This window comes from Bos grunniens, chromosome 2 (genome assembly GCF_055505025.1).
Source record: "Bos grunniens cultivar Pamir isolate PY7600 chromosome 2, Bosgru_T2T1.0, whole genome shotgun sequence".
NCBI classification, from domain to species: Eukaryota; Metazoa; Chordata; class Mammalia; order Artiodactyla; family Bovidae; genus Bos; species Bos grunniens.
The window spans coordinates 12,342,746-12,360,227 of NC_141166.1; the positions used below are offsets into that span (position 1 = coordinate 12,342,746).

A 17,482-nucleotide genomic window follows, 5' to 3' on the forward strand; every position below is an offset into this window, starting at 1 on the left:
ATGGTCTCTGGCTCTCACCTCCCAACAGCCTCATCTGACCCTCACTCATAACACTCACTCCTCCCTTATATCTTCTGTCACCTTCTAGCCTGTAAAGACTTGTGTGAAAAATCTTTGTAGTTTCTTCCAAACACAGTGTCTTATGTGGCTAATATCTTGTACTTTTGCAATGCTGCATATATAAAGCATTTTTTTTTTTGGCCAAGCAGTGCGGGTTGTGGGATCTTTGTTCCTCCACCAGGGACTGAATCTGGGCTCTCAGCAGTGAGGGCACAGAGTCTTAGCTGCTGGATTGCAAGGGGATTCCCTACAAAGCATTTTCAAGTTCATTATCTGATGCGCATCCAACTCTTCAAAAATTTGAATATTAGCATTAATAATAGCAGCTGCTGTTTATTTTGTGCATACTCTACGTGCTAGGTGGGGGAAAAAAACTTGAGACTTAGAGAGGATATGTGATTTGCCCAACCAAGATCTCTAAATTTATGTGTCACAGATCTGGCCATAGAACGTTATTTTCAGGCTATAAACCCATGATCTCTCTACCCTGCCAGCATCTTGGGGGCAGAGTGCAGGCTGCTGATCCCTTCCCTGGACCCTCTGACTCAAATCCTTTGGGCTGGCCCCAACTCTGCCTTGATGTTTTCCAGTAGGGCAGGTCTCAGGTCACTCAGTTTGCCAGTCTGGCCAAGTCAGGCGAATTCGGCCCCCTGGAGCTGCTGTGGTTGCCATGGCACCTTCCCTGGGCTCCTCTCAGTGTAAACCTGGGGGCGAGCTGTTTTGCAGCAAATAGGGGTGAACACAGAAATTCTCCCATGAATGTGGGCAACTAGCAAACAGCTTGCCTTTCCTTGGAATTCCTTTTGATGCCTTGCAGGTGGGTTTTTAGGGCCATGAAATCTAATTCCTCCATTTCACAGGTGAGGAAACTGAGGCCCAGGGGCTTAGTGTTTCACAAAGAGATTTTGTGCTGTGGCTAGGAGGTCTCTGGAGTCAGAGAGACCTGGGTTCCAATCTAGCCTCTGCCTGACATTGGGCAAGCTCCTGAACGGCTCTGAGCCCTGCACTCCTCATCTGTAAACTGGGGCTCATGACCCTCCTTCTCTGAATGAGTTAGGGGAAGGGTTAAATCATATTTTTTCATATGTATACATAAAAGTGCTTCCCAAGTGCCCAGTATGTGAATAGATGCAATTGCCTAAGGTCACCCTGCCGGGAGTGGGGGAAAGTATGTTGTTACATGATTCAGGAGATATAGATTCTGGTCTTGACTTTGCTGCTAACTTGCTGTGTGTAAGTATCTTCACCACCTTGAACCTCAGCAACTTTTTCTGTAAGCGAAAGGTGGGTTGGATGAGATGATGCCTCAGTTTTCCTCTCCCCAGCCCTACAGTTCTGTGTGTCTGCTGACAGAATGCTGGTTCCCAGGGCTCCTAAAGCTGTGCTTGTTCAGCACACCATCCTGCCTCACCACCAGAGTGGCCCTGGGATCCAGTCAAGAGCCCCAGAGTCTTTGGCAGGAGAGGAAGGGATGCTCCTGAAGGTAGGAACTCTCCATGACTGCTGGGCTGCACTCATTCTGACTCCCCAGCGTCCTCCTCCAGTTCAGAGTCCTGCCCAGGCGTTATGGGGAGGACAGGGCTGAGTGGCAGGGAGAAGAGGGAGGCTGGGGACTTGCTGGTGAGGGAAACCCATCTGGTGAGGTCAGCTGAAAGCAATTTTAAATGCTGTCAGCGTTAGTGGGTGGAGATGAGAGGTGGGCAGTGTCGCAGCTCCGCTCAGATAGCAGCAACGACTGAGGAAAGAGGAGGAGAAACGGGGGGGGGGGGTGGCATTAGGGATCCAGTGGAGGAAACAGGAATCCACGTTCGGGGGAGGAGGAGGTGAGCAGTGGGATGGGGAGCTGGAGGGAATGGATGGAGGAGAAGTAGAGACAGGAAAGGGAAGAACTGCTTTTTGTCGAAGGAAAATGATGGCTTGATAGAAAAAACTGGAGACAGAGCACGCTCACTCCCACTCACTGTCACCAGGAGCCAGGCTGGGAGGCATTGAGCACTGTCCTCGGAGGGGAAGTCCAGTGGCCCTTCTCCCCCACTGGGCTGCCCTGGATGGGCTGGCCTGCTGGGGCCCCGGGCCCCTGAGGGGCCTCACCTTCTGCATGTAGCACCAGGCTTCTAATCACGGATGAGCTGGGGGACTCTGAGCCTGTCTTGCACTCTCTTCCCAGCCACTATCCCTCCCCTGCTGCCGCCCAGGGGAAGTCCCTGAGCAGGACTCAGAAGTCCCTTCTAATCCCTTCCTCTCCTCCACTCTAAACAAACACATCCTACAGTTTGACACTTGGGAATGAACTCAGCACTGGCTCCTTGGGGGGGTGGGCCCATCTAGATCTGGGATCACTTTGCCTCACAAGATTGAGAAAGGAAGCTTGATATAAGCATAGTCTTCTTGTTATTAGTATTGGGCATGATTATTGTAACAGTAGTACTAGTTAAGATAAGAACTTTTTGAATGTTTTCTGTGTCAGGCACACAAGTTCTGTATTTGCATTACCTCATTTATCTCCTTCATAATCCTAAGAAATATGTATTATTACCATTTCCTCTTCATAGATGAGGACCCTGAGACTTGAAGTTGAGAAACTTATCCAAAATCATATAATTAGCATGTGACCAACCCAGTGTTCAAACCCAGAGTCCATACTCTTTAAGAATGCTACCTCCCCCAGTCTCCAGACAAAGTTGTAGTCATGCAGTAAGCCACGCCTACTCATTCTTGTGTCATTCTTGGATGTTACCCTTGGATGTTATCCTAAAGGATGTTACATCCTTTAGGAATGCTTTAAGCTACAAGTAAACAAAAAGCCATCATTAAGAATGTCTTAAACAAAAGATCTTGAAGTCCAGAGCCAGTATACTTAGAGTTCAACAACCTCATCAACTATCCAGGCTTATCCTTTCTTTCTATTGACAACCTCATCGTTTTGGCTTTTCATCCTCATGCTTATTGCTTTGTAATTGCAAGATGGCTGCTATAGCTCCAGGCATCACACCAGCATCCCAAGGGGTCTGGGCAAACAGATTTCTTCTGATGCAGCTTAGCTTTTTATCCTGAAAAAAAGGATGTCAGCAGATTTCTCTACACATCTCATTGGTTTCACATCCATCCTTAGACCAATCACTGATGTAGGAAGGTATGTATGTACCTATATATCATGATGGCTCCTGCTTAACAGATCATCCCAAAACTTAGGGGCTTGAAGAAGCATTCACTAGGGCTATGAATCTTTGGATGGCTGAATGGTTCTGCTGATTTGAGCCAGGCCAGACTCATCTTGGTTGGGTTTCCTTCTGTGCCTGTGAAAGTTGATGGGTCAGCTGGGAATTGCCTGGTCTAGGACAGCCTTACTTACTCACATGTCTGGTGCTGGCTGTTTGCCAGCTGGGGTGATGGAGTGACTAGGTCTTTCATCCAGCAGGTTGGCCCAAGCTTGTTTCCATGGCAGCGGTAGGGTTCCAAGAGATTGGGTAGAGGAAGGCAAGGCCTCCTGTGGCCTGGACTCTGGACTGGCACACTCATTTCCGTCGCATTCTTTTGGGCAAAGCAAGTCACAAGCCAGGTCAGGTGTGGGGGTGGGGAAATGCATTCCACTATTTGATGGGCGAGCTGCAAGGTCACGTGGTAAAGGGCTCAAATGCAGAGAGTGATGAAGAATTGTGACTGTTCTGCAGTCTACCACAGATTTGTTGTTTCGTTTAGTCGCTCAGTCGAGTTCAACTCTTTTGCGACCCCATGGACTGTAGCCCGCCAGGCTCCTCTGTCCATGGGATTTCCCAGGCAAGAATACTGGAGTGGGCTGCCATTTCTTTCTCCAGAGGATCTTCCCAATCCAGGGATCGAACTGGTGTCTCCTGCATTGACAGGCAGATTCTTTACTGTTGAGCCATCAGGTTCATTTAGGCCAGTTCATCCCCTAAGGGTGGGAAGCGCTCCTTTCCCCCAAATCAAGGGAATACCCCTATGTCCTGATTAGGGTACAGGTGCAGGGAATAAAGGGAGGACATGGCTTGTGGGTAGACTGCGTCTAGACAGGGGCCAATCCCAGGCACAAGATGGGGAAGGGAGATTTTGCAGCTTCAGTTTCTCCAGGTCACCTTCCTTCTTCTGAAGAGGGTAATTTTCATCTGTCTTTTGTTGATGCTTGGTCTGGGCCTCATGATGCTTCCACTAACAGGCATATGCATTTCCTCAACACTCAGATGCAAAAAACAATTTACAAAAATAAAATGAACTCTGCCACCATCCACTAGTTGTGGGAAAATCCAGTGTCAGTCACTGAGGACAGGCCAGGGGGTTGTCTAGTCCTTCTCCCTGAGGTTTGCATGATTTAGGAAACATGAGGCAAAGCCTTTGGTATTTGGTCCATTAAAGTTTCTTGGGAGGTGCTTTTGTCCAAACCCCACCCAGGTGTCCATTCAAAAGCAAGAGACTCTATCTCTGCTCCCTTGATCCCCTCTTGTTGCAGAAAATTTCCAGGTTCATGAAAGTTCCCTGGCGGTCCAGTGGTTATGATCCCACACTTCCATTGCCAGAGGCCTAGGTTTGACCCTTTGTTGGGGAACAAAGATTCTCCCAAACCCCACAGTGTGACCGAAAAAAAAAAAGACCTCTAGGCTCTTACTATCCATCAAAATCTTCACAAAAGGAACCTACAAACCTCCTCTGCTCTCCTTTTCTCAAAGAATACAGCTCTCTCCTGCCTCCCTATTCAACTCCATTCCCTCTTTTTCCTAACAGACCCAGGCCTCCCCGACAATGTCTGGGTGGGATTGTTTTCCAGGAACCCAAGACCTGACTGTGCTTCCTGGAAGAAAAAGCACCCCAAGAGAGCAGACAGTACGTGACAGAAACGAATCTGAGGGATCAGGGAAGGAAGACACATCTCAGCTGAGATGGGCAAGAGTGTAGGAGTGGGTTAGATGACCAAGGGGCCGGGAAGTCTGCAGTAGAGTGTTCCAGGCAGAGGTGCCATCCTTACCGCAAGAGCCAACATACTGAGCGCTGCCTACATGCCAGGTTCCATGAAGCAGATGCTTCTGTTGTCCCCACTTCATGAAACTGACAGAAGAAGTTAAGGAACTGGCCCAAGAACGTGCAACTAGTAAGGTGCTGAGCTGGGATTTTCAATCCAACCATTTTGATGCTGAAGCCCCACTCTTAATTGTTTGGAGTACCAAAGGGAGTTTATTTTGCCTGGAACATAGCATGTAAAGGGGAAGGTGGTACAAGAGGTTATGGAGGTAGAGAGAGATGCCAGTGTGGCGACTCCTGCTGCCACGTCACTGCTTGGAGGCAGCCAGCCTAGAAGCATTTCAGAGGCTATTTCAATAACCTTAGCAGGAAATGATGGTGGGTCAGTCTAAGCAGATGGTAATAAAAATAGTTAAAAAAAAACAAAGGACTTCCCTGGTGGTCCAGTGGTTCACTGCGTGCTCCCAATGCAGGGGGCATGGCTTTGATCCCTGGTCAGGGAACTAAGATCCCACGTGCTGCCAGGCATGGCCCAAAAGTTAAAAAGAAATGGCAGGATTTGTGGGTTATTAGGAAGAATGGACAGCCCTTGGTGATTACGTAGTGGAAGGGGATTTGGGGTGGGGGAAGAGACAGGAGTTAAGAGTGACCCTCAGATTTCTGGGTTGGGAAACTAAATGGATGTCCTGACCCTATTCACTGGCTTGCTTTGAAAGCATCTCCCCCAGGCTCTCTAGCTGTCTGTCTTCCTCGCTCTAAAATGAAGATAATGAAACCTGACCTCCCCATTATCCAGATGGTGTCAAGATAACATGAAGTCATCAATTTGGAAGTGCTTCAGGAAAGTCAGAAGTACTTTGCAAATGCAAGTGGTTATTATTTTATGGCTATCGCTTAGGTCCTGCCCCTCCTGGGGCTTGCAGATAGAGCCAGACTCAAGGCAACCCAGGGGAACTGCCCGCTCGCTCTCTCACTCACTCTCTCTCTCACTTGGAGGCAGTCTCAGCATTCCTAGCAGGCAGGGCCTCTTTGGCAGGTGGGAGCCACAGTCCTACGTACTAAATTGTTAATAGCTTCTCTGGGGAGTTCCTTTCTGCTCTGACTCCTTCAGTAATTTCTGTTTCTCTACTGCTGACGCCTTCTGATGCCCTGGGTTGGCCCAGGATTCCCCATCCATTTTGGTTTGTGTCTTTGTTCTGACCTGAAGTCAAGGATAGGGTCAAGCAAAATTGAATTGTTTGGCTGTCCAGGCATGGAGGGCTGTGTATTCTGTGCTCCACCAAGAGCAGGGACGGACTTAAGAATCCCTGATGTTCAATGACTCATCGTCCTTCACAGCCGGGGAAAGTCTGCTGAACAGAGACAGCAGCCACTGGTTCTTGTGTTTTGGGGGGACTGACTTTCTAGGTTTTGCTCTGAGCAGCAGGAGTGAGGTGCAGCAGGAGCGAGGTCTGTCAGGAGTGGCTTTTGGGGTCACACAGACATGGCTTGACGTCCCTGCTCCGGGATCAGCATATCACCTAAGCTCTGCCAGATGGAACCACAATAGAAAGCTCTCACATTTCTAGAGCTGCCGAGAATTAAATGAGATAATCCATGGAGCACTTGGCCTCGGCGCCTGGCACACAGCCGACTCTCTCTAAATGGGAGCCAACGGGATCATTTATGAGTTGTGACCACAGAAATGAGACTGTCTTTTAAAGATAAGTAGACCAGAATGCTCACATCTGAGTAAGAATTGATCTCTTCAAAGTGTTCACTTTGGGAGTTCATTGGGGAAACTCCTTTGAGATGCCATTCAAGTTTCCATGTGTCCTTCCAGTGTCCTCGGGACGGGGTCGGGGGGGCTCAGTTCACATGCACTGGCATGAGCCTTAGTCATCTGAGGTTGCTGTAACAAAGTACCATAATGGAGTGGCTTATCAACAACAGACATTCATGTCTCATAGTTCTGGAGGTTGAAAGTCTCGGTGCAACAGGACTGGGTTCTGATGAGAAACCTCTTTCAGCTTGCAGACTGTTGCCGTCTCATCGTATCCTCCCATGAGAAAACAGAGGTGGCAAGCAAACTCTGCAAAGGCACAGCCCATCATAGCATATGTGGTGTCTTAGCAATCGTGTCCCTCATGTACTTGGTCATTTACTTATCTGTCACAGCTTCTTGACTGCGAGCTCCTTTAAGAGGGCAATGGTCTGACTCATGCTCTTGGTTTCATAACTGGTACTCATGCAGCCCTTTCTCAGTTGGCACAGCATCTGTTGTTTCACCAGATCCTCACACCAATCCTGCCTCTCTCTACTTTCTGGATGAGAAAACTAAGGCTCAGAGAACTGAAGGGAAACTTTCTGTCTTCTGCTTCCACCATAGCTGTGACTTTCCACCATAGCATTTCCTTACCCAAGAGGGACTCAAAAAACATGGTGGAATGTAATGTTTAAAAATTCCCTCCAGCCCAGTATGGAGAGGGTGTGGAGTCAGAAAAGGGGAACAGTAAACCCTGGGTAGGACCAGACTGGTCCCTGTGTCATTCACTCATGTCAGATTCTTTTGCAACCCTTTTGGATCGAAGCCTACCAGGCTTCTCTGTCCATGGGATTTTCCAGGCAAGAATACTGGAGTGAGTTGCCATGTCCTCCTCCAAGGGAGCTTCCCGACCCAGGGATCAAACCCATGTCTTCTGTGTCTCCTGCATTGCAGGCGGATTCTTTACCCCCTGAGCCATCTGACTGGGAAGGGCCTCAAATGCAATGCCTAGGGGTGACGGTAGACCTGCTTGGTAACAGTCAAAAGCCAAGGAGGCAATGGAGTTGGGAACTAGTACAGATGTTCTCTGCTTTGCAACGGTTTGATTTAAGATTTTTTGACTTCACAGTAGTGCAAAACTGCTACACATTTAGTAAAAACTGTGGTTTGGATTTTGAATTTTGATCCTGTCCAGGCTTGTGCTATGCAGTGTGGACAGCATCAGTGAACCACAGCTCCCACTCAGCCAGGAGATCACGACAAACAGCTGGTATACTTACAACATCCTGTGCTCACACAGCCATTTGCTTTCAGTAGAGTATCCAATAAATTAGTGAGATAGTCAACACTTTATTATCCAATAGGCTTTATGTTGGCTTTGCCTGACTGTAAGGAGTACATCAAGGCTGTATATTGTCACCCTGCTTATTTTAACTTATATGCAGAGTACATCATGAGAAATGCTGGGCTGGAGGAAGCATAAGCTGGAATCAAGATTGCCAGGAGAAATATCAATAACCTCAGATATGCAGATGACACCACCCTTATGGCAGAAAGTGAAGAACTGAAGAGCTTCTTGATGAAAGTGAAAGAGGAGAGTGAAAAAGTTGGCTTAAAGCTCAACATTCAGAAAACTAAGATCATGGCATCTGGTCCCATCACTTCATGGGAAATAGATGGGGAAACAGTGGAAACAGTGGCTGACTTTATTTTTCTGGGCTCCAAAATCACTGCAGATGGTGATTTCAGCCATGAAATTAAAAGACGCTTACTCCTTGGAAGAAAACTTATGATCAACCTATTCAGCATATTAAAAAGCAGAGACATTACTTTGCCAACAAAGGTCCATCTAGTCAAGGCTATGGTTTTTCCAGTGGTCATGTATGGATGTGAGAGTTGGACTATAAAGAAAGCTAAGAGCCGAAGAATTGATACTTTTGAACTGCGGTGTTGGAGAAGACTCTTGAGAGTCCCTTGGACTGCAAGGAGATCCAACCAGTCCATTCTGAAGGAGATCAGTCCTGGGTGTTCATTGGAAGGACTGATGTTGAAGCTGAAGCTCCAATACTTTGGCCACCTGGTGCAAAGAGCTGACTCATTGGAAAAGACCCTGATGCTGGGAAAGATTGAGGGCAGGAGGAGAAGGGGACGACAGAGGATGAGATGGTTGGATGGCATCATCGACCCAATGGACATGGGTTTGGGTGGATTCCGGGAGTTGGTGATGGACAGGGAGGCCTGGCTTGCTGTGGTTCATGGGGTCACAAAGAGTCAGACATGACTAAGCGACTGAACTGAACTGAAGCTAATATAAGTGTTCTGAGCATGTTTAAGGTAGGTTAGGCTAAGCTATAATGTTCGGTAGGTTGGTTGTATTAAATACATTTTTATTTATTTATTTTTTGGCTGTGCTGGATCTTGGTTGCCATATGGGCTTTTCTCTAGTTGCAGTGAGCAAGGGCTACTCTTGGCTGTGGTGCACAGGCTTCTCATTGCAGTGGCTTCTCTGATTGCAGAGCACAGGCTCCAGGATGCGAGGGCTTCAGTAGTTGTGGTGCGTGGACTCAGTAGTTGCGGCTCACGGGCTCTAGAGCACTGGCTCAGCAGTCACGGTGCATGGGCTTAGTTGCTTGTGGCATGTGGGATCCTCTCGGACCAGGGATCGAACCTGTGTCTCTTGCATTGGTTGGCAGATTCTTTACCACTGAGCCACCAGGGAAGCTCTTAAATACATTTTTTAGTTACCATGATATTTTCAACTGACAGTAGACTTATTGGGACATAATCCCATTGTGAGCCTTAGTTCAGGGCTGAGATTAAAGCCCTGGAGGTGCTGGGATGTGCTGGGAGTTCAGGGCCAATACTATGGGCACCTGATACAAAGAGCTGACTCACTGGAAAAGACCCTGATGCTGGGAAAGATCCGGAGCAGGAGAAGGGGGCGACAGAGGATGAGATGGTCGGATGGCATCATTGACTCCCTGGATATGAGTTTGAGCAAACTCTGGGGAACAGTGAAGGACAGGGAAGCCTGGCCTGCTGTAGTCCATGGAATCACAAAGAGTTGGACGTGACTGAGTGACTGAACAACAACAATCCCATTGTAATTGAGGGAGATCTGTACTTAAGTTCCAAATAAGATGTGACTGCAGAGTTTATGCAAAGGGTTTTGAGTTGCTTAAGAGAATTCATAGGTCCTGTATTAAGCTGTAAATGCTCTGTCTCCCTCATCAAAGGGGGAGCTCACCAAAGGTGGAATTGAGCTTTCTAGTCAATCACACACCAAGCACTAAGGAGGAGGTGCAGAAGTGCACGAGATCTATTGTAGAGGTGATGCACACAAATCCCGTGATTATCCAGATAAATTTCTGTGAGGAAGAGGTGCATGATGCTGTGAGAACAAACGATAAGGACAGCTTGATCTAATTGTATGGGGCAGTGGAGGAGGGCAGTCAGTGAAGGTTTCGTGGAGGAAGTGATATTTAAGCTGAAACTTGAAGGATGAATAGCATTTAGCCTAAGGAGGTGGCGGAGCCCTTCCCAGTGGAAGAAATAGAATATGCAAATGTCCTGAAGTGGGAAAAAATCTGGCTTGTTGGAGGAGTTGGGAGGGGGCTGGAACTCTAGTAAAACAGCCCTCCTGAGTCCTGTCCCAATTTCTTTCCTCTGGCACCAGAAAAGTCTCTGAGTATACCAGGCCTTTTGGGATAAGGGAGAGAGTTTTGGCAGCACACATGACCACAGAGTAAAAAAATCACCTGTCTGATGAGTCCTTAGATGGTTGGGTGGGAAAGCCTTGAGAGGTGGGGAGTCTGCTGTAGCTAGTAGGGGGACTTGGTCAGCAGCTGAGAGGGACAAAGAGAACAGAGAGGAGAGCTTCGCTGGTTCCCCTTCCAGTGGTTAAGAATCTGCCTGCCAATGCAGGGGACACAAGTTTGATCCCTGGTCTGGGAGGATCCCACATGCCATGGAGCAGCTGTGCCTGAAAGCCGCAACTACTGAAGCCCATGCGCCTACAGCCATGCTCTGCAATAAGAGAAGACACCGCAATCAGAAGCTGTGCATTGCAACAAAGAGTAGCCCCCACTCAGCAGAACTAGAGAAAGCCTCCATGCAGCAACAAAGACCCAGCACAGCCATAAACAAACAAACAAATAAAGCTGTTCTTAAAAAAGAAAAGAAAGGAGAGGAGGATGATCTTGGGAATTCTGGCTTTGTTCTTTCTGGGAAAGGGTAAGAGTCTTATGCATAGATGGATGACTCAAGCCAGAGAGTGAGGGGTCCTCACCCAGCCACTCACAGGGCCAAAAGTGTCACAGCAGAGTCCAGAGCTCAGGAACTCCAGTATTGTCCCATTCAAACCCCTCCCCCCCCACTCCAACCCGGGTCCTTTATTCATCCAACAAGTATTTCCTGAGCATCCACTGTGACCCCAGCCCTCCATTGGGTTCAGGGATCAATCAAGCCTGGTCTTCCCAAGGAGGAAACAAACTTGGCTAGAAATAATTACCATATGGGGGTCCAGTGATTTAAGACTTCTTGCTGCCACTGCAGGGGGCATGGGTTTGATGCCTGGTTGGAGGACTAACTGAGGCCAAATAAAAATTATCATATGAGAAGATTAGTCTTCTTGTCTGTAAACTGGGGAATCCATGTCAAAGTGTTGCTTTGGATAAAGGGCTCAGCACAGTGCTGGAACAATAGGGAGAATGTTCTGGGAAGGACAGGGGCCCCCAAAACGAGGATGGCTCTGGGTTGGGGCTGGTCAGGTCAGAGAGAAGGTGTCAGAAATGGCCTCTTTCCACCTGCGCCTATAGCAGCCACAGAGATCCTTAAGGTGCTCTTTGAGATCCTGCCCACCTCCTTATTCCCTTCTCCCCACACTCCTTTTCTGTCCTCTGCTCTTCCTGGCTTTTTATCCCTCTGACCATAGGGTCTTTGCACATGTGATTAAAAAAAAATTTAGAAACACTTTCTTTTAATTTTTGACTGTGCTGGATCTTCGTTGCTGCACGGCTACTCTGTACTTGCAGTGCATGGACTTCTCATTGCCGTGGTTTTTCTTGTTGCTGAGTACTGACTCGAGAGTGCTGGCTCGGTAATTGTGACACTCAGGCTTAGTTGCTCCATGGCAGGTTGGATCTTCCCGGATCAGGGATGGTTTAAACCTGTGTCTCCTGCATTGGTAGCCGAGTTCTTTACCACGGGGCTACCAGAAAGCCCCCATGTGTGACTTCTTTGACTGAAATGCTCCTCCCCAGTCTCTTTCCTGAGTCAGTTCCTCCTCACACTTCACATCTTACCTTAAGCGTCATTTCCTCAGGGAAGCTGTCCTGACCCCTGGCTTTTGTAGGTCCTGCCAAAGGAATGCCCTGCTTTCCTTCACTCTCCTCCGTGCATGACCAGATCTTCCTCAGTGTGATCTTGCGATTGATGTCTCTCTCCTCCACTGGGCTGTAAGGAGGCAGGGCTTTATGCACTAGCGGCCCCTCAGTTGGGCTTCCCTGGTGGTTCAGATGGTAAAGAATCTGCCTGCAGTGCAGGAGACCCAGGTTTGATCCCTGGGTCTGGAAGATCCCTTTGAGGGAATGGCAATTCATTTCAGTATTCTTGCCTGGAGAATTCACCTCAATAGTACCTGGCTCATATTCCGCACCCAAAAAAGATCTGTTGAGCAAATGAATGGGCTGCAAAAAAGAAAAAAAAAAAAGGATAATAATGTTTATTTATGAAGCGTTTACTGTGTACCCGGCACTGAGCTAAATTCTTTAACCGCATCATGTTAATCTCCCCAACAACCCTCTGAAGGAGGTGGTGTGATTATTCTCACTTTACAGAAAAGGAAAATGAAGTCGAGGGATATTAAGTGACTTGCTCAAGGTCACTCTGCTTGTTAGCGCAGGGGTGAGGGGCGGGATTCATATACAGGTCCTTCCCACCCCCAAAGCAGTGAAAGATGCGGAGGTGAGTGCCGGCTGCGGTCCGCGCGGACGCACCAGAGCCGGCGGAGCATCCCTAGGGAGGGAGTGGGCAGTTTCCCCCGGCTCCACTCCGAGCCGGTGGTGCAGCGCCCGCCCCCGGTCGCGGGCGCAGACTGGCGGCCGCCTCCGGGCCACGTGGTGCGCGCGGCGGGCGCGTCCGAGGAGCCCGCAGCGGCTCCGGGCTCAGAGCTCTCCCGGCTTGGAGAGCGGGCGGGAGCCGGGGGCCGGGCCGGTGCGGACGGCGAGGCGGCTGAGGAGGCGCGGAGGTAGCAGGGAGGCCGGAGCTTAGCGTCCGGCGGCGTCGGGGCCGCGGCCTCGTCCCCGTCCCGGCCGCAGCCTCTTCCCTTGGCGCGTTGCTGGCACCGGGTCTCTGCGCCCAGGGCGCACGGCGGGCAGGGACGCAGTCCGGCCTCTTGGCCGCCATGGAGCCGGCCCCCTCCCGCGACCCCGAGCTGCAGCCCCAGCTCCTCGCCAACGCGTCGGAAGCCTTCCCCAGCGCCTTCCCCAGCGCGGGTGCCAACGCGTCGGGGCCGCCAGGAGCACGGAGCGCCTCGTCCCTTGCCCTGGCTATCGCCATCACCGCGCTCTACTCGGCGGTGTGCGCCGTGGGGCTCCTGGGCAACGTGCTCGTCATGTTCGGGATCGTCCGGTGAGTCCGCTGCGGGTTGGACCGCGCGGCAAGGCCCCAAGGGTGAGGGTGGGGACCGCGGGCCTGGGACCCTGACCTCGGACTCCGCACACCCGGGGTCTCTGGGCTTCCTGAAGGGGGCGCCCGGGGGCCCAGCAGAAAGAGCCCTTCCATGGCAAGGGGGACCCTGGCGTGTGTGTGTGTGTGTGTGTGTGTGTGTGTGTGTGCGCGCGCGCGCGCGCGCGCGTTTAACTAACATTGGATAATCTGTGGGCCTCCCCCTATTTCTGTGTCAGACTGTGTGGGACAGTTTGGTGACAGTTGTGTGTCTGTCACAGTTTGCGAGTGCGTGATTCTGTGTTTGTGACAGTACCGATGCGTGTTTGGATCTCCACAATCCTGGTAGTGGTGGGCAGAGATGCCCGAGGTGCGCTGGGCCTCGGGCGAGACAGCAGTGTGTGGGCTGAATATGCAGGTGAGGGCACAGGAGCGCTTGTGTATCTGCATCATGCTGACAGACGCTTACCAAGTCACATTTGGGGACCATCTGTTGGGGTTCCAGTGTTGGTGTATGTGCTTGTCTCACACTGTCAGTTGGTGATTCTCTCTGTAAGAGCGAGTGACAACGTGACTGTTGTTTCTTGTCGGACCCTGAAGCCCCCATGGGAGGAGAGCATCCAGAGTGGCTCTGGACACTTGTGTGTGCATCTGCTGAGGGGTCGCCATGGTTCCCGGGTACAGTGGGCCAGCCAGTCACTCTCTGCTTCCTTCCCCGGGGCCATCTGGTTCTGAGCTCTGGACGTGATTCAGAGAGGCCGCGGATCCTCCTCACAAATGTCCCCTCTCTCACCTCCTCTTCTCCAACAGTCTTTTTTTTTTTTTCCTGGCAAAAGCAAAAGTGATGTGGTTGGGCTGGACTGGAGTTTGTACTTTCATCTCAGGAAGTAAAGTTCTCTTCTGTGTCTCCGTTCAGTGCAGGGACCTTCTCAGAGAGTCTAAAGCATCATGGGCTTGCCCAGAAGCAGTCTTCCTGACCCAGCCCTACCAATGCAGACACGGGCAAAAGGGCTTGAAAGGAAACTCCCATCCTGGTTAACTGGAAATGGGTCATCTGTGCTGGCTGACCAAGGGACAACCCTAAACCTCTCTGGGGCCTGGTGCCACCAGACAGGGCAGAGAGCAGGGGGCAGATTGTGGATTCAGAGGCTGGAGATGTGAACTGTGGTCTTGGCCCAATTGCTGATGCCTGTCACACTGGGGGCCCTTTCTTCTCGCCCACCATCTACCCCACCTGCCTCAGTTTCCTCGTCTAGGGGATAGAGACCCAGTCTCTGTAGCTGGGACCATGAGTTCCAGAATGGGAGGTCTCTGTTGGACAGAGCACAGTACACTGGAGTGTTGTGTGGTGTTGGGGTGTTGTGGGAGCTTTGGCTTGGATGATTTCGGGGGAAGCTTTGCTCCCCCAGGAGGAGTGGAGGGCACAAGAATTTCCTGTTCTTTCAGTGACTCATCACCAGCTCCAGTGGGAAATTTTTCCCAAGCACAGGCAGGAGCAATCTTTGCTTTGTCCGTGGTTCTCCCCACTTTACCTTGGGAAGTAGTCCATGAACTGGCTCTGCCACTGGGGTAAACCGCTTGGCCTCTTTGAGCCTCAGTTTCTTCATCTATAGAATGGGGAAGTAATAGAGTCTTCTTTGACAGTGTTTTTGTGAGGTGGCACTCAGAGAGCATTATAAATGCAGCTGGCATGGTGTCTGGACCCAGTAAGTGTGAGGAGGAGGAGTAAGATTTCTCAGAAGGAGAGTGAGGGGGTGCTTTTCCTAAGGTGGGCCTGGGAGTAGCTCTGATTCCAGGAGTCCCAGGTTCCTGCACTCGTGCTCTGGGGGGCTGGGGCGGAGGTCTCAGTGCTCTGATCTGGGGAAAGCCAAGTGTCAGTGTGCTCACTTCCACCTCCAGTCTCTTTCCTGGGGCCTCTGACTGGTCGGCTGATGAGTGAACCCCCCCGCCCTACTGAGCCAGGGGAGGGCCTCTCACTTCTGAGGGTCCACTGAGGGCAGGCTCTGGGCTGCATGTGCTAGGGTGCTGCCCATCAACCTTCCCCACATCACCCTGTGTCAAGTGCATCTTGCAAGCAGCATAGTGGGCCCCTTAGGTCCCTGTGTCGTGCCGACATTTCCCGGGGCAGCCATCTATGTGATCACTGGGCCCGACTGATTGAATCCTCTCCTGCAGCCTGGTAGGATAGGCATCAGCATCCCCATCATTGTCACTTCCAGTGTACAGTTGAAGAAGCCGCAATTCAGAGGGAGGCAAGGTGGCTTGTTCCCCTAGGTCCAGAACTTTTTCCAGAGCTGCCTGGGGTAGGGGACAAAGAATCGCATAGAAGGAGGGGGCGGAATCCTATCCATCCTCTTGTCCTAGGGTTCTCAGAGAATGATGGAGACAAAAGCACAGTGACTACACATGTTATTCAGCACATGTGCTTTAGGCTGCCATCCTTGGGGAGGGGAATGACAGGCCCTGGCACTTAGTCCTCCCCCACTGAAAGGGAGGCTAGGGACAGGGCAACTGTCTGGGGCTCGACTTCTGCTGGCAAAGTCCCAAGAGCAGTGTGTGTACAGTGGGGAGCCAGGATGAAGAAAACCTCCAGTGTATCCATGGTTCTTTGAGCATGCAGAGCTCAGCCCCACCAGTAAGTGAGTCAGTTGATTGGCTGAATGAATGAGTGATTGAATGGATGAATTCTGCCTGTGAGTCCTGAGCTCAGCCTACTTGGAGAGCAGGGGAGGGTTTGCAAAAATGATCCAGAAGGCCGTTGGGACAAAGAAGGAGGGAGGTGAGCGGCAGAGCTAGGGCTCTGAAGCCAGACACTGCTGCTGCTAAGTCACTTCAGTCGTGTCCGACTCTGTGTGACCCCATAGACGTCAGCCCACCAGGCTCCCCTGTCCCTGGGATTCTCCAGGCAAGAACACTGCAGTGGATTGCCATTTCCTTCTCCAATGCATGAAAGGAAAAGTGAAAGTGAAGTCGCTCAGTCGTGTCCGACTCTTCGCGACCCCATGGACTGCAGCCTACCAGGCTCCTCCGTCCATGGGATTTTCCAGGCAAGAGTACTGGAGTGGGGTGCCATTGCCTTCTCCAGAAGCCAGACACATCAATGTGCAAATCCAGAGTTCAAAGCCACTTACTTGCTGTGTATTTGGACTAGTGACTTCACCTTTCCGAAACTCATTTCTTTGCGTGTAAAGTGAATGTAACAGCAGCACATCTGGGGTGGTGGTGAGGATTAAAGGAGACATGTTGTGTCTGAGCCCTTTAAGCCCTTTGAGAACAGGGAGGGTTTCTATGTGAAGGAATGAAAAGAATTAACTCATTCAATAAAAATCCATGCTAGATGCTGAGATGTGATGGTGGGGAAGAAAATCCACCATCCCTGCCCTCATGGAGCTTAGGTCTGGGAGAAATAGACATTCGTCCACTAGTCATCCAACAGATAGAAGTTTGCAGCTGTGCTGAGGGCCATGGAAGAGTGAGCTGTGAGACCCGGGATCGGGGAGGGTCTCACCTGGTCTGGAAATTCCAGGAAGGCCTCTGAGAAGCTGAAGGGTATGGAGAGGGTAACTAAGTAAAAAGGTGAGGAACAAGGCTGACATGCATGAGGGGCTGGAAAAAAAAAGATCACAGGAAACTCAGAATCCCAGAGCACAAAGCACTCCCTGTTCCCCCATCCCAACTTCCAAGGATATGCTTGGGAAGCCTGTTCACCCTCTGGATACACAAGAGGGGCCTCTGGGAATTGCACTCTTAGCCAACAGCCTGTGGTTTCTGAAATTTCCATGAAATGTGAGCAGGAGTTTGGGGATATGTGGTCCCCAGGCAGATGCTCCCTCCCTCCCCTTGCTGGGTGAGTTCAGCCAGTGTGGGGACTTGGGGAGTCTTTACAGCAGATGCCCGACAACCCCTCCTTCCGGGTAGAGTCATGCCCTGAGCAGGGCTGGCATCTCAGAGTTCCCATTCCAGCTCTCTAGGTGGAGTGGAGTGTGAAGGGCTTAAGGATCCCCACATCTCTGATGACTCCATCTTTAGAAGTCATCAGTG

The 17,482-nt window shown here is 50.5% G+C and overlaps 1 protein-coding gene across 2 annotated transcripts in view; it reads left to right on the top strand.

The window, feature by feature from the left end:
- The first annotated feature begins 1,419 nt into the window (after positions 1–1,419).
- Positions 1,420–17,482, top strand: part of OPRD1 (opioid receptor delta 1) — a 52,236-nt gene continuing 36,173 nt past the window's right edge. The window contains exon 1 of one of the 2 annotated variants that reach the window (XM_086332053.1): positions 1,420–1,543. Coding sequence is in view for 1 of the 2 variants with exons in the window: in XM_086332015.1 (XP_086188141.1) it covers positions 13,179–13,405 (227 nt within the window). In the remaining variant the exon portion in view is untranslated. Of the gene's footprint in view, positions 1,544–12,830; positions 13,406–17,482 lie in introns of those variants that run through there. The other variant, XM_086332015.1, reaches the window with a different exon arrangement.